The 19767-nt window shown below is 43.9% G+C and overlaps 2 protein-coding genes across 11 annotated transcripts in view; one reads left to right on the top strand and one right to left on the bottom strand.

Annotated features, from left to right (window-relative positions):
- Nucleotides 1-7541: 7541 nt before the first annotated feature.
- Nucleotides 7542-9708, bottom strand: LOC147034307 (uncharacterized). Its single transcript, XM_085880418.1, has one exon. It carries the CDS (start codon nucleotides 9706-9708, stop codon nucleotides 8602-8604), a length of 1107 nt encoding a protein of 368 aa, XP_085736544.1. The 3' UTR covers nucleotides 7542-8601.
- TEKT3 (tektin 3) overlaps nucleotides 9619-19767 on the top strand; it is a 62802-nt gene continuing 52653 nt past the window's right edge. For 3 of the 10 annotated variants that reach the window (XR_015057984.1, XM_085880385.1, XM_085880343.1), the window contains exons 1-4: nucleotides 9619-9753; nucleotides 15035-15102; nucleotides 15193-15316; nucleotides 16302-16440. Coding sequence is in view for 1 of the 10 variants with exons in the window: in XM_085880401.1 (XP_085736527.1) it covers nucleotides 15269-15316 (48 nt within the window). In the remaining 9 variants the exon portion in view is untranslated. Of the gene's footprint in view, nucleotides 9754-15034; nucleotides 15103-15125; nucleotides 15317-16298; nucleotides 16441-16497; nucleotides 19620-19767 lie in introns of those variants that run through there. The other 7 variants (XM_085880401.1, XM_085880393.1, XM_085880356.1 and 4 more) reach the window with 5 other exon arrangements.

Below are 19767 nucleotides of genomic sequence, written 5' to 3'. Positions count from 1 at the left end.
TTAACCCGCCTGGTGTTGATTCAACGAAATGGCAGGGGCTTGGACTCGAGACCCGAAGATCTTAAGCCAGCTACCCTGACCGTAAAGCCAACATCAAGCTTTTACGTCCATAAAACGTAAACATTCTTACTGCTTATGTGCATACATTATACATAGTTTCTTGGAGAGTGCTTAAGCACTCAAGCAAGCATTCCATTTGAAACCATTGATAAGGAACAGCTGGCTTGGCAAGCACTAGCTAGCTGCTTTGTAACTGAACACACCCTGGATTGCCATGCCGGGAATTAACACTGTTTTGTTTTATGTTGAAATTGTTGCCTGGGGTGTGTTCCACGACCATTAAGCTTGCTATCACTTGCCAAGCAAGCTATTCCTTATCAACCGTTTCAGTAGAGTACTTGAGTGCTTAAGCCACTTAGCGAGCGCTCTACAATCTGCGTGGTAATGGAACACACCCCTGCAGTAACCATTCGTTGACAACGGTGACAATTCTGTCTTTTCATACTATTCAACCTTGACAACTCTGGATAATTACGTACAAAAAACCTTCATTCATGAAACAAATTGCTCATCCATTTATTTGGGTGGTGCATTGGCCAGACTGCTAGCTCGATAGTTGCCCCCCCCCTCCCAAAAAAAACCTGGCTTACGTACACAAAGCAAAATCATGCCTACTGCTTCTGTGCAGAATATATAGTACATTGTGGTTTTCTAGCTCGAATAATTCAAATTTTGAATATGAAACTTTTGAAAACATATTAGACTTACCAGAAAACCAACATGGCAGATGCAGGATTTTTTTGTCCCCTTAACACTGTGGGTGGAGTCAAGTCAGCTCTCCAGCCAATATGAGTTTGAAGGCTTCTTACACATGCAGCTTCATTATGTTCTTAATATACAAGATATACAAGTGAGATGTGTGTGTGTGTGTGTGTGTGTGTGTGTGTGTGTGTGTGTGTGTGTGTGTGTGTGTGTGTGTGTGTGTGTGTGTGTGTGTGTGTGTGTGTGTGTGTGTGTGTGTGTAAAACAAACTCGCTCACATCTCTAACTTGTGAACGGAGGGAATAACCAATTAGCTCTCACCTTATCAATTAAATCCAGGTGGCTAGGATTATTTAAATAAATTGACTCCTCCCATGCTCTTCTGTCCAAATAAACTACATAAAGCAACTGAGAAAGGCTTCCCAAGGTAAGCCCTTTGCTGTTACAAACCCTTCCCAGAATTCCTCCACAGCTGTGAAGACATTCAAAAAGAGTACATGCAGGAGAATCAATCTGAGCCGATTTATTTACAATATCCTTTGCTAAAGGAAAATCTAAAATCAAATATTTTTCGTCTCATGGACGGTCTCTTTCTGGGGCAAAGAGACATCCACACCGGCGCAATGTTCTTCCAGACCATTACGCAATAACCATGCCCCGTGGAATTTTCCTTTGTTCCCCCCAAAGTTAAACCAACCTGCCTTTCCACTTTTTATCTGTGCCCTTAACTCATCAAGATCTTTCATTTGTTCCATTAATTGTTGCAACATGCCCTGGATAGACATCACGCCAGACTCCCGACGGCCCCTCACACCCGTAGGAGAAAGGCTTTGAGTGACATTGTGAACGAGCGACGTTCCTATACTCTGCTCCTCCTCACTAGGCCACACCCTTGGCTTGCCTTCAAGCACTTGTTCCTCACCATCTGTTCCAACATGGACATGTGCCATTTTGTCCATGTTTCCTGTGTGTGTTCCAATGGAATAGAAAAATTAACACTCAAATTTGATTTCAAATTTTCCTTTGGGGAGGGGGGGGGGGAACTAAATTGGTTTGTGCATCGCAAGACCTGACAACAGATGTCAAAGTCAGGGAGTTCGAAAATATCCCACTTCTGACACCAGATGTCACGTCCATCCATCCATCCATTGGGACCATACTCTGTACAGAGCGTTGGTGCAGCCAAAGCAGTCTCTGGCTATTGGGCACAATCCTGGACTGGTCGCTACTCGAACACAGGATACCAGCAATCTGGCACTCATTTTGCCGACTTTTATAATGAACTGCGTTCAATATTACTCCACTTACCATTCCTCAAGGTTGCCCAAATGAGCCGAAACAACAGAAAATCACACACGGAAAGCAAATGGCTGAAACGCACGCTTACCTTTTAAAGGATTTATTTTTTATAATGAAAAGCATCGGGAAGAGGGTCAACAGGACACTGATCAATGGAACAAACCAAACGAGTCAAAAGACACAAAAAGGAGAATGGGAATACACAAACCTGGATACAATGAGTGAGAAATACTCATAAACCACGAAACATAACCCACTGGGTGCCACAGATCACACTTTTCCAACATAAAACAATAATGCAGGTGGGACTTCCCTTTTCTCTGACGCACAGGGTGGGCAGAGGACTCGATGGTGTCCGCTGTAGAGACCAGGAGGGAGACTAGAGCCAGTTACGGGCAGGGTCAGCGATAGGTAGGCCTTCAACTTGGCTACATGGTCCCCTTTTGTCCTATTTCCTCCAGGCCCTCCAAATACAGTGTGATCCCACCATGGGTTGATTCCACATGAGGCTTCTCCAAGCGAGGTCTCCGTCATTTTCACATGAGCCTCTCCTGGTGCTCTCCAGGTGGACTCTACTGATCGACTCTAGTCCTCCTCTTCATGGACTGAGTTCTCTCACAAGCCTCTCCTTGTCCTCTCTGGTAGACTCTCCAGTCTTGACCCTCATACTCCTTGTTCTGGGCGGTGTCTTCCTCTCAAGTCCTGCCCACGGAGGCGGTCCCTACAAAAATATATGTGCATCTTTTCGTCTTGGCTCTTCAGCCCACTGTGCCACCATGGTTGGCACACACTGGCCAGAGAGATCATAATTAGCATTTTGTGCACATGTCACATGTGCCTCTGCATGTGTCTCTGCAATGGGAGTCCACACCTAGCCCTGCCCACAAACGAGGTTTCGCAAAAACATAATCAGCCAACATCACAGCATTTCATATAAAGGTGCAAAAATGGATCCCCTTAACTACAGACCGATTAGCTTACTGCTCTTCCAATTATCAGCAAAGTCATGGAATCCATCATTACAGTTGCTGTAAAATCATTCCTTTTGTCCAAGTCTCATCTAAAATTATGAATTTGGATTCATACCTACCTTGGACATGCTGCTTTACTCTACCAACAATGGTGGAGGCCCTCAATATCAAACGTGAGATCAGGGCTGTCTCTCTGGACATACACGACATGGGCAAAAGTTTGTGGACACCTGCTCGTCCAACTTCTCATTCCAAAATCATGGGTATTAATTTTGAGTTGGTCCCCCCCCCCTCTTTTCTGCTATAACAGCCCCCACTCTTCTGGGAAGGCTTTCCAATATATTTTGGAACATTGCTGTGGGGATTTGCTTCCATTCAGCCAAAAGGGCATTCGTGAGATCGGGCACTGATGTTGGGCGATTAGGCCTGGCTCGCAGTCGACGTTCCAATTCATCCCGAAGGCGTTCGATGGGGTTGAGGCCAGTGCTCTGTGCAGACCAGTAAAGTTCTTCCAAACCGATCTCGACAAACCATCTCTGTATGGACCTCGCCTTGTGCATGGGGAATTGTCATGCTGAAACAGGAAAGGGCCTTCCTCAAACTGTTGCCACAAAGTTGGAAGCACAGAATCGTCTCGAATGACATTGTATGCTGTAGTGTTAAGATTTCTCTTCACTGGAACTCAGGGGCTGAGCCTGAACCATGAAAAACAGCCCCAGACCATTATTCCTCCTCCACCAAACTTTACAGTTGGCACTATGCATTTGGGCAGGTAGCGTTCTCCTGGCATCTGCCAAACCCAGATTCGTCCATCAGACTGCCAGATGGTGAAGCGTGATTCATGACTCCAGAGAACACATTTCCAATGCTCCAGAGTCCAATGGCGGTGAGATTTACACCACTCCCACTGACACTTGGCATTACACATGGTGATCTTAGGCTTATGTGTGGTTGCTCGGCCATGGAAACCCATTTCATGAAGCTCTTGACAAACAGTGTTTGTACTGACATTGCTTCCAGAGGCAGTTTGGAACTCGGTCGTGGGCGTTACAACCGACGGATGATTTTTCTGCGCTACGCGCTAAAGGACTCAGCAGTCCCATTCTGTGAGCTTGTGTGATCTTCCACTTCACGGCTGAGCTGTTGTTGCTCCTCGACGTTTCCACTTCACAATAACAGCACTTACAGTTGACCGGCGCAGCACTAGCAGGGCAGAAATTTGATGAACTGACTTGTTGGAAAGGTGGCATCCTATGACGATGCCATGTTGAAAGTCACTGAGCTCTTCAGTGCGGCCCATTCTACTGCCAATGTTTGTCCATGGAGATTGCATGGCCGTGTGCTTGATTTTTATACACCTGTCAGCAATGGGTGTGGATGAAATAACCTAATCCACTAATTAGAAGGTGTGTCCACAGACCTTTGGCCATGTGGTGTATCTCGAGCTTTTGATGGTCTGGCATCCTGCCCTGCTCTCCAAACTGTCTGCCTATGGAATCCAAGGTTAACTCCACTCTTGCATTACTGACTTCCTCCACTCTCGTAGACAACGTGTGGCTCTCAACGGAACCTTTTCATGTCCTCTCCCTGTGAAGGCTGGAGTACCCCAAGGTCGTGTTCTCGGCCCCATATTTTTCCTAATCTTCATCGATGATCTCACTGACCCAGGAAAATCCTCTTTATCTCTTTGCTGATGACTCCACTCTCTGCCGTGACATCCCTCATCCTTTTCATGGACAGGCAGCAGCCTCTTTCCTCTCCTCAGATCTTGACAAAATCACAAACTGGTCAAACACAATTTTGCTGACATATCCATATTGTCCACGATTTGCGTTTTCCTTTACCCATCATTCTTACCTGCATTCCTTGTTTGTCCGTCTCCGACTACTTTGGTCCTCCACCCTGTTGTTGGTGTTTCCCCTTTCTCCTGCTGTTCCCCTTTATATGTTATGTCCTGATTTGTTCTGTGTAATCTCTCCTCCACGAGCCTAGACCATGTTAAAAAAAAAAAATTTTAATTTGAAATTTTTAGATCCTCGTGGAGGATCTCTAATTCTTACTCACGTTGTTGTTCTTCATCTTCTTCTTGTGGACTTTTTTGTTTCACAGCCTACAGTTTTCATCGAAACTTCCTGAAACTTGGCATATATATGTAAAAATACCCTGCGCAGACAGTAACCATCTCCGATTTTGAAAATTCCTCCTGGAAAAAAGTTATGACGTCAAAACATCTCCGCTAATGGAAATAGCCTAAAAAATTATCTCCGAAACTGGGCAAGCTTTTTGAATTCTGTTTGCAGGAATCAAGCCGGGCATTAGCACAGATAATTTATCGCAAACCTGATACATCACAATGACGTCATATTCGTTTTTATGACGTCATCATCAAGAGGACGAGGATCTTAGCTCATTTGAGCTTGTTTTATTTACTTGATTAATTTAGCTACGAAGTGTGGTTTTGGCTTAACAGTTAAAAGTAGTTGGTTGGCTTCAGATCTTCGGGTCTTGAGTTTGAGCCCCTGTTTTTTTCCGTTAAATAACACCAGGGGTGCTGACTCAGGCTGTCATCCTTCCGAGGTCCACAAAATAAGTACCAACTTCCAGGAAATGGGCACTGCATCAGCGGCTCAGCTGCAATCCCAGCAATGATGCAACCAGCAGCCACAGGCTGCATATGAAATAATAAATAATAATTTAGCTACTTGCAGATTGCAACCATAATCCACTTAATGAAATATAAAATGTTTATATTTGCTTTGTTTGCATGTAGGATGCTCCTCAATATCTGCTTTTTATCTGCAAGCATGTACCACTGGTATGTAAAAGTAGATCGGTAAATGGATGATGTGGAATGACATGTTATGCAAATTAGTTAATTCAACATGTACAACAAAACTAAAAAAATATACTTGATTAATGCACTGAGCAAATTGATTTTAAAAAAACAAAAAAAAACATTGTCTTATGAAGCCTGGCGTTGGCTTAGTGGTGAGGGTGTCTGGCTTTGGATCCTCGGGTCCTGAGTTCAAGCCCTGTTGGCTGCTGAATTAATAGCAGGTGGGGTTGACTCAGCCTGTCATCCTTCTGGAATCAGCGAAATGAGTACCTGGTAAGAGGGGCATAGCATCAGCGGCATAGCTGTGTCCCTCACCAATGGTGCAACCAGCAACCACAGGCTGCACATGAAAGTGTGTGTGTGTGTGTGTGTGTGTGTGTGTGTGTGTGTGTGTGTGTGTGTGTGTGTGTGTGTGTGTGTGTGTGTGTGTGTGTGTGTGTGTGTGTGTGTGTGTGAACATTGTGTGAAGGCTCATGGAACTGCTGTTAATGCAAATTGGACACATGCATGTGTACACACAGACTTGACTTCAGACAAACACAGCAGGTGATCTTGAGGGGAAGTGATGTCACCTCTGAGGATGCTTGAGAGTATTGGCGACACCATCTTATGCTGTTTATTTTCTTTCCAGCCAGCAGAACAATTAAGGAGGAACCTCCTCCTTCACCGGTCCCCTCATGGGATGCCAACACACAGGGTTTGTCTTGTATCTAAATGCTGAGCCTCAAGTGAGGAAGCATCACGCACCATTTTGATTTTTTAAGTCTTTTTCATGATTCGGCCTGGGTTCAAACTGCCAACCTCCCAGACTGATTTTCATCTCATTTGCTTTGTTACGGTTAATGAGACCACGTTGAGCTGCACTTGATAGCACGTCTGACTTAGCATGAGACCTTATACCATTTTGAGGAAAATGAGAAGAAGCAGAATTTTAATTGTGACATCATGTGCAGCAGTTCAGGCCTTGTGTAGCTCCTTTCTCATATTAAGTAAGTAGCATCGTTTGAACAGAGAAGCCCAGTAAGAGTGTGGAAGTCTCAATATACCACTGAGAATCCGTTGTATTGTGACGTCACATACATACGACACGAGGTTTCCCCCACATACTAATATAATATTGTGCTCTTTTTGGGTTCATTGCCCTTGCGGTACATTAACCTACAATTGAAGGTTGAAACGAATCACGGAGTGATGACATGTTTGATGTCGAAATGATGGACATGATATTTTAATTCACTTCGTACACAGTTTCGAACTCGCTGTTAAACCCAGAAACACATCCATCCATCCATCCATCCATCCATCCATCCATCGGGACCATACTCTGTGCAGAGCGTTGGTGCTGCCGAAGCAGTCTCCTTGGCTATTGGACACGATCCTGGACGTGTCACCACTCCGACACAGGATACCAGCAAGCTGGCACTCATTTTGCCAACCTCGGAAGGATGACAGGCAGAGTCAACCCCACCTGCTGTTAATTCAACAGCAAAGGGAAATTTGAACTCAGGATCCCAGAACACATGAGATATCCAAATTCATGCTTTGATGTGAATGTCATACAAACGCACAAGCTCGTTCCCTCTAACTACATTATTTGTGGGTCATTTTAACTTTCTCGACAGTTCTCATGACGTATGAGATTCACATTTTTAAAGCAGGACTCGAATCTGGAATCGTACTCAAGTTTGGTTTATTTTGCACAAATTAAATGGTTTTTATTGTTGTTTTGTTTTTTTTTCATGGAGTTATTAACAAGCGGTATGATAAATGTTGAATATTCTTACAAATGTGTCCGGTAATTAACACGTGTATTAATTTCATGAACAATGAATGATTGTAACAGTTTATATCACAATTGTAATGGAACTGAGCAATTGAGAATGCACATCCTTTCCAGGGTGTACATATTATGGTGGATCTGTGAATGAACAATCTATGTGAAAGTAGATGTGCGTGCGGACGTGCGTCCGTCCTTTGCTGGTGAAGCTCGGTGCAGACGATGGTGCCGGACGATGATGTTTCCCACAAGAGTCGCATGTTCTCGTTGGTGTTGAGTGGGTTTCCTGATGCCATTGGAATGAAAGTTGCTTTTGGCCAAATCTTTTCCACCGGACACGCAGACTCGTCGCTTCTCGTATACTTCTGCATGTCAAGGTACGGCGAGCGACGGAAAGCTCTTGTCCATGCTGGGACATTGCCAAATCAAGGGTCTTGTTCCAGTCTCAAACTGGTGCAAGTTGGCAATGTGATGTTTCGCTCATTCGTTTCTGAACTTGAGGAACATTCTCGGTGAAGCCCCGAATGAGCAACCTTGATCCATCAGTTTGAGTGTCTTCAGGGTAAGAATCTGTACGCACGTCATGAGATATCAAGGGTTCCCTTCGCCAGATTATCACATCTAAGCATAATCCTTTTTGTGTTCCATTTGCTGTGAAATTACAGTAGTGGATATTCTGAAAGCTGCGGAAGAGAAGGAGAAGCTACATTCTTTGCCAGTGGGGTATCTCTGCACTTTCACTTTTCTGCCAGGAAATAGCAAAGCTCATATAATCTCTGTTTGGGGTCATCTTTATATTATTGATGTATTCGAAAAGGAGAATATTTGACAACCCAACCCAACATAATTTCTCCATAAAAATTCCTATCTCGTTATCTTCCATGTATTCAAGCATCGCTCGCAACCCGTACATGGTTATCGGCAGTAACTTATTCTCATTGATTACCTCCATCATCTCATAGTTCGGTCTTCGCAATGGATTCTTCGTCACGTGTTAGCGCCGAAGTTAAAGTGTCTGTGGACGCTGTGTCTTTCATCCCATTATATATCCCGAGAAACTGGAAATTTGACCCCATAGATCCCATGGCTGATTCCAATTCCATTTCCACCACATTCTCCGTGCTGCCAGGCTTGTTCCGTTCTTCGTCCGCTTTCTTTTGACCCTGCTGGGGTTCCGAATGTTTATGCTTTGAAAACGTCTGGAAATCCATGTTGCAGATTTTTATTTCTACATCGTCTCCCAAACCCCCCTGCACTTTTTCCTGTCCACCATTTCTATCGTCACTATTTCCTAAACCTTCCTCGGTTCTCTCCACTCTGTCTTCTTTGTTCAAAATATCTTGCTCTGCCATCTCCCTGTGCTGCGTGCTCAGCTCTCCAGCCCACATGTCTGAACCATGTGCCACCTTATAGTCCCCTTCCATCCTCCTCTTCTTTCTACACCACAGTGAGATGATGATAACCATAATACTGAACACTATAATTACTACAACTATTGCTAATGCTAACAACCAGTGCGTTCTCAACAAATTTGACCAAAATGAACTTCCAGGAGTGATGGTGATAGAGGTGGTTGCAGGGGTTGTTGTTTGCTGCCATTTTGGTTTCAAAGAGCTGGATGGTGGATTTATGCCATTTGCAGTTGTTGTGTTGCCTAATGTTTCTGTTTCTGTTGTTACAATTTCTATTGAGGTGAACGTTGTTGCTGTCACGTTGGAAACACTTGTTGCTGTTTCATTGGCAATTTTTATTGATGGTGTTTGTGTTGTGTAAACAGCTGTGGTCGTGTCTTCCTCAGATGCGGATGTGGTCGTTTTTTCCTTGGATGCAGATGTCACGTCTTTCACGGATGAAGATGTGATCACGGATGCAGATGTGGTCGTTTCTTCCTCGAGGGCAGATGTTGGCAAGGAATTGCCGTTGGTGTTGTTACTCTCAACCTCGAACGCAACGTCGGTGGTGGAAGCAATGGTGGTGGCAGAAGTTACCGGAGCAGAGCATGAGTGAGCAAACAAGCAGCATGCAAAGAGGCAGAGGAAGATGTCCGGATGAGGAAGTGCCATTACAACGAGACAACAGCCTGCAAGATGTGCAAATACTGGTTAACGGTCAGAAATTTTAAAGAAAACAAAAAAAAAACAATTTACTTTATTTGATGTCATGCGTTTCAAATTTTCAAATATCTATATATTACTAAAACTCTCATCTTGTATGTATGTATGTATGTATGTATGTTCCAGAAATACAGCCAAAACGGTACACGATAGCGCAAAAATTTTAGGGCCACCTTACTCACCATTCTACTGCGGTGTGCACTATCAAGTTTCGTTCAAATTGGGCAATGAAAAAAATTATTAAAAAATCAATTCCCGATTCAGTCAAGTCCTCTTTGGGAGTATTTGATCAATGCAAACAACCTCAGCGGTAAAGTTCGCTGGAGCTTTCTTGTTTTTTTTTCCTTGAAATGATTTTTTTCGTCAACCGCTGTCACAACGGGAACCCAACGGGTTCACGGGTCGTCCAGTAATACGATAATTGCATGCAACTGCAACTTTAGAGAATTTCCCTGTTTTCTTTAGAAACCACCACATCTTGTCCACGATTGGCTGTGAAACGCACTTGTGACATCACATAGGTTGTGCCCAATCGGGGACAATGCATGGCTGTCTTTACGAGAAATGATTGGGAAATTCACTGAAGTTGTAATTGTTGCCAAATTGGTGCAAATTTGCATTGAATACAAAGTGAAAACATGATAATAATCAGATCCTGTCATCAAACAGACGACCAAACACTGCATTCGAGTCATCAGAGGGAACCTGGACAGGATTTGGGTTTCAGCCGCTACTCCACAACCCTCAAACCCATCCAGGTGCAGTCAAGTGAACCTTACAGAAAATTTCTGTACAAATTCAATTCTCTAAAACTTTTTTTTTTCCAATTCATTAATTTGAAATGACTTCTATTTCAAAGAGGAAACAACTGGAATGGCACTCGGTAGAGCGCATACCTCCGCCAGGCTGAACAGTTTACGTTTTTGTATCCCACTGAAAGGCCGGATCTGCATCCGGACCTGAACCAAAATCGAATCAGCTTGTTCGTCACCGAACCAACTCATCAACCTAGTTTTCTCATAACCCGTCCAAATCTTTTTGAGATATCGTACTCACACAGACAAACACGGGTGAATATATCACCTGCGTCCACCTTAGGTGGCAAAGGTAAAAATGCATGGACTAGTGTTTCCATGTAATCCCTGAACTCATTGGAATGTAGGATAAGAAGACAAAGGAGACATTTACCACTTTTTGTGAATATGTTGTCTTCTTGATCAAACAGGAAGTTTAAGTTCGATGTAGGTGCATGATTGTATTGATATCTTTGTTTATATCAAAAAATTCCCACTTGTCCTGAGGCTGTTCTTAATTTGAAAAGAGAATGGGTCGCAAAATACAGAAAATTCCTCCATAGATCACAACTGATCTGAGAAATACAAACCAATTGGAGAGCAAAAGCGAAGTATAATCTGAGTTTGCGTTACCAGGGTTTCAATGACCGAGCATTATTAGCTGGATATCATGACAATAAACCAGCAAGTAAACGGTCCTCAAAACTGCTGCCGACCGAGACTTTACTCACCGGAGTAAGGGGAAACGGGCTGACCCCGACGAAGCAAATGCACAATTTTGTGCAAGGGAAATGATGTCGCGTGGTAGAGCACTTGCTTAGCATGCAAGTAGTGGGTTTGATTCCCTCATCCTCCACATCGTTTAATCGGACGCGGTGGCATAATGGTTGAAGTGTCTGCTCTGAGTCTGGTAGGTCAGCGGTTTGAACCCCGGTCCGGCTGTAGCGAAGACTTTAACCAGAGAGTTGGTGTCAAAGCCACCCAATGCTCGCCTGTTTATACATTTATCGTTTTTAAAAGACTCGTCTAATAATTAATATTTTTTTTTATAAAGCATTGCAGTGAAGTATAATTATAAAGCAATATATGTATTTGTATATCGTAATCAGTAACAAGAGCGCAAGTGAGCACAATATACGCCCGAACAAGAAGGTATATACAGAATTGTGCTACTACGTGGAAAACAGCATCCTGGTTGCCATGGCAACCACTTTAGTTGACGAACGTATGTCGCGACACACCGTCTCCACAGTCTGTACCTATGTACCAAATATGAAACGTGAAAGTTGAAAACTTTGGGAGTTAGAGTGCGGACAGGAACGGACGGACGGACAGGACGGACGACCGTTATCACATAATACGCCCCGATATATATCTTCTTCTTCTTCTTTCAGCTGATCCTGTTAGGGGTCGCCACAGCGGATCATCCATATGATCCGCATAGTGATTTGACACATGTTTTACGCCGGATGCCCCTTCCTGACGCAACCCTGGTCGCCTCTTACGACACAGGGATATGGTACACCTATTTTAACCCGGGTATACACCGTCCAGTATACTCGTACTCATTTCGCCAACCTCGGAAGGATGACAGGCTGAGTCAACCCCCTGGTGTATTAATTCAGTGACCCAACGGGGCTTGAACTCAGGACCTTTTGGATCCCAAGCCACTGCCCTGACCACTGTGCCAACACCAGGCTCGCCCCGATATATATATATATATATATATATATATATATATATATATGTATGTATGTATGTATGTATGTATGTATGTATGTATGTATGTATGAAAACATTAGAAAGGAAAAAAATAACTTGCATCAAAAACTTAAAATTTTCACACTCGCTCACGCCGGGGGTATCGCTATAGCTCTCTGTTCTTCGAACAGGCGAGCTAAAAATGGTACGTACTGCTTTGTTGTTTGCCTCTCACAATTTGAAAGGATAACAACCATAGGTTGGAAATCATTGTACAAGCTTGGTAGGCCTTATGGCCTCCTGCTTTGAAGTTCCTTGTAATGGAACTCGTATCATTGCCAAAAGAAACGCAAGATGGGGGAGAAGGATAATATGGAGCCTTGGGGAATATGAACCATCAGGGAATTTGTGGTCATTTTAGACCTTTGGTTGCTTTCATTGTATAATTTTTGGTTGGGAGTAAGTCATAGTACATTGAGAGCAAAACAAAAGGACAAAAAAAGTACACAAAGGGAATGAAGAGATCATGGAAACCAAAGTGAATGGAGCATAAGTACCATAAACCATTGAACATAATGGTTGAAAGAGACAACAAGAAGCATTACATCATAATGCTCAGTCTGGTTTGTGTTGCCATCTCTTTCCAAGGTTGTACAACAATTTCCCCATTATGCTGAGATCCCAAGTTCAAATCCCATATCTGATTCTGGTACACCATACTCTGGTACAGAGCGGTGGTGCTGCCAATGCAGTTTCTGAGCAAGGGTTATATTGGGTGGTTTGCCATTGCCTTCCCAGCAGTAGTAACGTTAAGGATTTGGAATTTGGTAAGGGTGCTTGCCGACTCTTCACGAGGGACACCGTGGGATCTTTAATGTCCACCAATTGATGTCGACAGTTTAACGTCCATCCGAGGGATAGCACACACATTGACGAATCAACCTGCCTGTGAAACACCGGGATGACAGTTCATAGCTGGGTCGGGATTCAAACCCAGGCTAGACAGCTTAGAGGTGAGTGTGCGTACTTCTCGGCCATCCTGTCAGCCCTATAAATCATTGCAAGTTATGAAGTCTCCAATCTAAATACTTACATTTAGTCAGAGTCTGGGAAAATAAGGTTTGGAGTCTGACCTCGGTGTCTGTAAACCTGAGACAGCACAGACAAAAAAAAAAAAACAAAAGGATGTGAAAATTTCCCTCTAATATTAGGTGATGACATACCTGTAGATATTGGGGTGAAACTGCTTATCCTGCATTATCCCTGAAAATGTTACCAATTTCTGTGTACGTGGCGCATCGAGCCAGTTGTACATCCGATAAGTTAAAGCAAGTGGAGCTATGCAAGGGATTGAGTTTGGCGAATCTTATATAGATTTGGAATGTATACCTACCTACACCTACTCATTGGAAGGTTGTACGACAATCAATCTTAATATCCAAATGTTTGTTTCGGCTCCACCGATCAACCAGAAGTATTTGCATCCAACCTTGGAGTAAATTAAAAAGACTGAGGGTTTTTTATTTTGATTGTTAAATTTTCCCTTTTCTCATTTGAAATAAAGTAAATTAATCAGACCCATGAGCTGACAAATTAAATGTAATAATCGACAAAACTTGACGTGCGCTGGACACGCACCAAAAACACGCACGCGCGTGCGCACACACAAACGTGCAATAATACTCGACTTCAATGAGCCCAATCAATTCCACGTTGTGGGGTCAACTGAAGTGAGGGAGAGCTGGGTGGGGAAGGAGACTTTGGCCCATGTCTTTAAAGAACCACCTAGCCAGACCTGGCACGACCTTCAACTCGAGCTGATTTGGACAGAAATTTGGAACTTAGCCAGTATGTTGACGGTAACCTAGGTATCTGATTCCATCTGGCAGCTTTGGCTACCTCGTAATTCACCTACTCCTTGTCAAAAGACACCGTGGGACTTTTTTTTTAATGTTCGCCAACCAATGCTAACAGATGGGACAGCAGGCTTAACGGCCATCTGATGGACAGTGCGCTTTGTGCGCGTGACCCCTGTAACTGGTCAGCTCCAATCTGAGATTTTACCGTCAGCGCAGGAATCTAACCCAGACTAGGCAGCTCAAAGGCAAGTTCCCTATCTCTGCACCATCCTGTCTGACGCATGTCTTGTAATAATAAGAGTTCCACAGCTATCTTGTCTTTGCGCCAACTCACCGTGCACCAGATAGACGACCCAGAGCATGAAATGTCCTCACAATTGCAAAATATAGATTTTACTCGAATTGGTATAATCCATACTCTAACTCTCTGACTTTAATGCAGTACAATCACTTACTAAGGATAAAATATGTTTAAAAAAAAATGTTTTTTGATCTCCTTGTATTTAGTATATCCATGGAAAGCAAGTATAGCAATGGTGGTAATCACAAACACTGACAATACCTTTTCAGCAAGCAGCACAGGCACCATCAAAGTACTGCAATGAAAATGTAAAGAGGAAGCTTAAGGGTGGACACTGATGGGAGGGGAGAAGGGAATGACAAACAGAAAAGAAAGAAATGGTTGAAAAGAAGATTTGAACACTTTGGGTTAATGTAAAAAGTACTCCATTAGGTACGGTTGAAGTGTTTCAGGGAGTAGAGTATGCCAACATGGGTCACCTACATTGACTTGGGCCAGTAGTTAGATCTCTCAACATTTAACCAAGGATGTTAGTTTGCATTTACCATTACTCACTCACTATGAACCATACGGTTGTGGGCTGACCCCGCGGTCTGCCTCTCCGTATCTTGTGCCGACAGACCTTCCTCTTTCCCATGAAGACATGATTGCGATTGTGAAACGACCACGGTTGCCTGTCTGAGGCTTGGTGAGTTATAACACAACTTTTCCTTTTCACAGAGGGTACAGGAAAAAGTTTGCTTCAATCTCCACCCTGCTCTTCCTCTTCAATTAACAGCAGGTGATGAGACCATTGAGACCATACACCTGAAACTGGAGTGACACCTTGGTAAAAGACCAGACTCAGTGGCGTAATGATTAGAGCGTCCGCTCTGAGTCTCGGCCAGTGGTTCAAATCCTGGGTGAGTCATACCAAAGACTTCTTTTTTTTTTCTTCTTCATTAGTCTTGATTAGAGATCGACAAAGCACCTTGTACAGGTTGGAGCTATTGGTTGTCACTTACAGCATCTTCGCTTAGATTTGGTGAAGCTAATTCCTCGACATGTGCCCGTAGAAATGAACTTCCACTTGATTTGCCTTCAGGGGGTTCAAAGGGTGAACTCGGACTCGTGCTGGGGTCGTATATTGTTGTTGTGCATTTTTCTTTTTCTCTCTTTAATCCAATGCCCATGGATGAGTTTGCAGATGCATCTCGCGTCGGTCGAGTTCATTAGACGAAAACATCGGTGTACTTTTACGTGATTTACAAGGACATTGGGAGATGAGAAACAAGTTTCAGGTTACTGAAACAAGTGCCACTCCAGTTTCAGGTTAAATCGAGGTTGAACCTTAGGATCCCAGCATCATGAGCGACTGTAAGTACTCAGATGACAACGATAGTCTACATCAGTTGAATCTTGGACGAGCTTCATCAGCCGAACCAATTTCATCAATTCCTTTTGATCGACTTCATCAGTTCGACCATTGTTTGGTCATTTGCAACAGACTGGATTTGGCTTTCGGGTTCTTTTCCTACTAATTTATACTTCTCGACTATAGAACTCAATTAGTGTTTATTTCTTTATATATGTTTCTAAAAATTTAAAACTCCTGAACCAAATCCAACCAACTTTTGCATGTTTCCTAAGGGTACTCCAAGTGCGGTTTCTGTCTGGGTAGCATATCTGGGGGAGGGTGTGAGGGTAGGGGGGGAAGACCCCAATTCTCTCGATGTAAATGTTTATGGTACAGTGCCACCTGGTGGTATCTGGTATTACAAATCATCTTTTTTATATATATAAATAAAGTTTAAACAACTTGATAAGATTTGCATTACGGTGATGTTGAAATCTGAGTGAGAATAATTCAAAGTTTTCAAAATGTTTCATTTCACTCATTTTAAGCAGAGGTTCAAACCAAACCATACACACGGAGCTTCGCAGTGAAGCGTAGGTGATTTTTTTGACTCACGCCATATTTCAGCAGCAAGGATGGCTGACGAAGGTGATGTCGGCTGACTTCCAAGCAGATGGAAGATAACCTCGGGTAAATTATGGAGTGAATAGAGCAGAATGTTTGTGAAGTACAACACGCCGTCTTTTGTTTAAATCTGTCAACAAAGCGATGGGTATAAATGTCTAGTACGCTTTATTTGGCAATTCTAACCATCTACTCTTATCTGCCTTCACCTTCTTTTCATGTCATCAACTTCCTCATGCCTGATTCCATGATACTGTCAACAGTTGGGTTGCAATTTGTTGGTTGGAGTATCTCTAAACTCGATAATCATCATTTTCTGGTCGTTATCCAAACATCCCTTTTTGCTTCCTGCACCATTCCACTGTACATGCTGTGACTAAGGAATACCTCCTTGTTCTGCTTTTCGTATGACATCCTGGATAGGACCGAAGACCGTTACCAATGTGCTCATGAAACTTTCCAGTGTCTGGTGATCACACAGAAGGAAACGAGCTGGTTTTTTTTTTCCAAATAGCATTTCACAACAGATCAGTAAAATTCTTCACTTGGTAAAATGGAGGAGTTTTTCTTTTTTATTTACAAGATCTAGCTCGGCTCATGGAAGAGTGACGCAACAGAAGGTGACGAGAACGGCCGCTCAGGTAGAACGTCCACCGCCGCCAGACTGATTAGTTTACATTTTGTATCCCACTGATAGTCCGGATCTGGATTTTATTTTTTTATTTTTTGTATACGATGTCGTGGCTCATATAAGAGCTAACACACAGAACGTATAACAACGAGAGCAGGAAACAAGAGGGGCAGGAGAGGGAAGCACAAAACAGTGGGGAACAGAGACATGAGATCTGTGGAAGGGAGAGCGGTGGATACATGTGGTCAACAAGATGGACACCGCAGGGGCTTTCGGGAAGGAAAGCAGGGAATTTGAAGGAGGTGGGTTTGGGATGGATTAACGGGGGTATAAAAGATTATGGTTTTGGATGGGGGAAGATAAGAGATGGTGGTGAACAGCTGTTTTGAAGACCTGGAGGGAAGAGTGGGATTGAAGAGAGTGTGGAAGTTTGTCCCAGAGGTGGGAAAAGAGAGGAATGAAAGAATGAAGGTCAGCAGCGATTCTTGATTTTTGGTAGTTTCACCAGAAGGGGGTTGCTAGCGGAACTTGAGTGCCCTGCAGAAAGATGAGGGGTGGGGGGGGACAGATCACAGACAGATCAGGGGGTACAAGGCCAGAGAGGAGACTGTTGAAGACAGAAAGATCACCGACCTTCCCGCGGCGAGAGAGTGAGATACGCAAAGACTCGGCTTCATTTCATGAGATACCAATGATCCTAAAAGCCCTGGTTTCTACAGCGTGAAGCCGAGAAAGGTGTGAGGCAGGAGCACCAGCCCGGAGGAGAGAGCAGTACTCCATCAGGCTGCGGATGAAAGCTTTGTATGTGGTGAATCAGGATTCGGACCTGTCTGAAAATTGAATTCGCTTGTTTTTGTCGGCTTGAACTAAAATTTAATCACCTTGTTCTTGTCACCTAAACCAACTAACTCATCCTGCAAGTTTCGTCTGAATCGGTCCATAATTTTTTTCAGATATCGTGCGATATATCGTTGTAGCCCAATCACTCGATGGTGAAGAATCAGTGGAAAAATTCTCAGATAGAGATGCAGATTCGGATCTCATGACTTTGTCCGTGTCTCATTCCCAAGGTCTCCACCAAATTTCGTCCAAATCCGTCCGCAACTTTTTGACATGTCCTGTTCACAAATAAACAAATGGACAGACAAGGGTGAAAACATGACCTCCGTGCACCTTCTGTGGTGGAGGTAAAAAGGCAACGCAGTGACATTTGGGCGCTTGGGACACCGTTGGGAATGTGAACGAACAGGACAGGAATAGAGAGGAAGGCCAATAACCTGAAACTAAGGTAGTTGGTTCGGTTAGGTGGAGTTAATTTGAGTACAATTGTGTATGGGTATGGGTGGGTGATGATATGAGATGGTGGTGCACCGCTTGGGTGAAGCTCTGGTGGGAAGATCAAGGTTGAACCATCTGAGCACGTCGAGTGGGATCCTCGATTCAAATTCCAGATACTTTTGTCGATTTCTCCATTGTGAACTCTCGAAGCAATGCCCTTGTAATTGGTGTTAAAAGCCAGTTCCACAAAAGAGTGGAAAGGTTTGATTTGGGGAATTGGACCAGGAGGGAGTTACCCGAGGACCACACGAGGCAAGCTGGAGCAGCTGTGGAGGATCTGAAGGCTTGGATTGGAGGAGTGATGTTAAAAATTTTAATAAATATATATATTTTCTGAAAATCAAGCTTTGATCTGAAACTGCACCTACAGTTGTTTGTGTGAAGGTTTTACAAACTTTTTGTGTTCCTCAACTCGATGCTCCAACAACCAACTCAAAACACATGTAGTCCTTTTCTCATCCCCAATGTATCTGACACAGTGGGGGGGTGCGGAGGAAGAGCTCAACTTGGAGTTGAGTCTAATCTGGGTTCGATTCCCGACCAGATGTTAAACTGTCAGATTGGTGGTCCGCAAGGCCTGGCGTTGCATCGCAAAGCATGCCATTCCGCAGATGGACGTTAAGCCGGGTGTCCTGTGTGCTCGCACTAGTTGGTGCACTGAAAAGATCGCACGGGGTCTTTCGTGTAGAGTAGTGGACTAGTCATCGCCGGCAGCCTCGTCATATTTCAAATACCTATGCTTCAGTCCAAAGTCAAGCCTGGTCAGCCAGTTCGTGAAAGACTTGGACACAAAACGTTCCCTTGCTAACCGCATTAAAAGGTGGGAATAATTGCCCCCCCCTCTCTAAAGAGGTACGTACGGTACCGTAGTCGTTTTGTAGTGGACCCTCGTAATGCATGGCTGATTAGAGTTAGGGTTAGGGTTAGGGTTATTTCCACCATTTAGAAGGTCCATGCATTTTGCATCATTGATCAAATTTCAGGCACTGAGTGATGGGTGCAGCAGTGGGGGGGGGGGGGGGGGTCGGAGTGTGTGTGTGTGTGTGTGTGCGCCCACACACCTGTGAAACCTGAGAACAGGACAAAGTGAGATGTCGTCACAGATCCACTCCATTTACAACCATCAAGACCCTGTACCTGGAGGATGGAAGTGAAGGCTGGAGCGGCCATCGGGTTCATGCTTGAGCAATTCAGTTCGTCTCGTACCAGGTACAAGGTGTAGGACGACGAAGAACACCCAGCCTACCTCGAGTTGGACCGTCACCCAGTCCGCCAGGTAACCCTCCCCACCATAAGCCAGGTGGAGGTATCCTTACCTGTGATGTTTATCACATCATGTGGACCAATGACCGTACTCCAAGGTTTCTCAGGATCAATGGAACGGATTTTACAAACGAGCATTTATTTATTTAATTACACATTGT

This window comes from Eptatretus burgeri, chromosome 1, assembly GCF_056783735.1.
Source record: "Eptatretus burgeri isolate ZD-2024b chromosome 1, Ebu_testis_v1, whole genome shotgun sequence".
Classification (NCBI taxonomy): Eukaryota; Metazoa; Chordata; class Myxini; order Myxiniformes; family Myxinidae; genus Eptatretus; species Eptatretus burgeri.
Note: the sequence above shows the minus strand (reverse complement) of the source record. Positions and strands in the feature narration are given on the sequence as shown.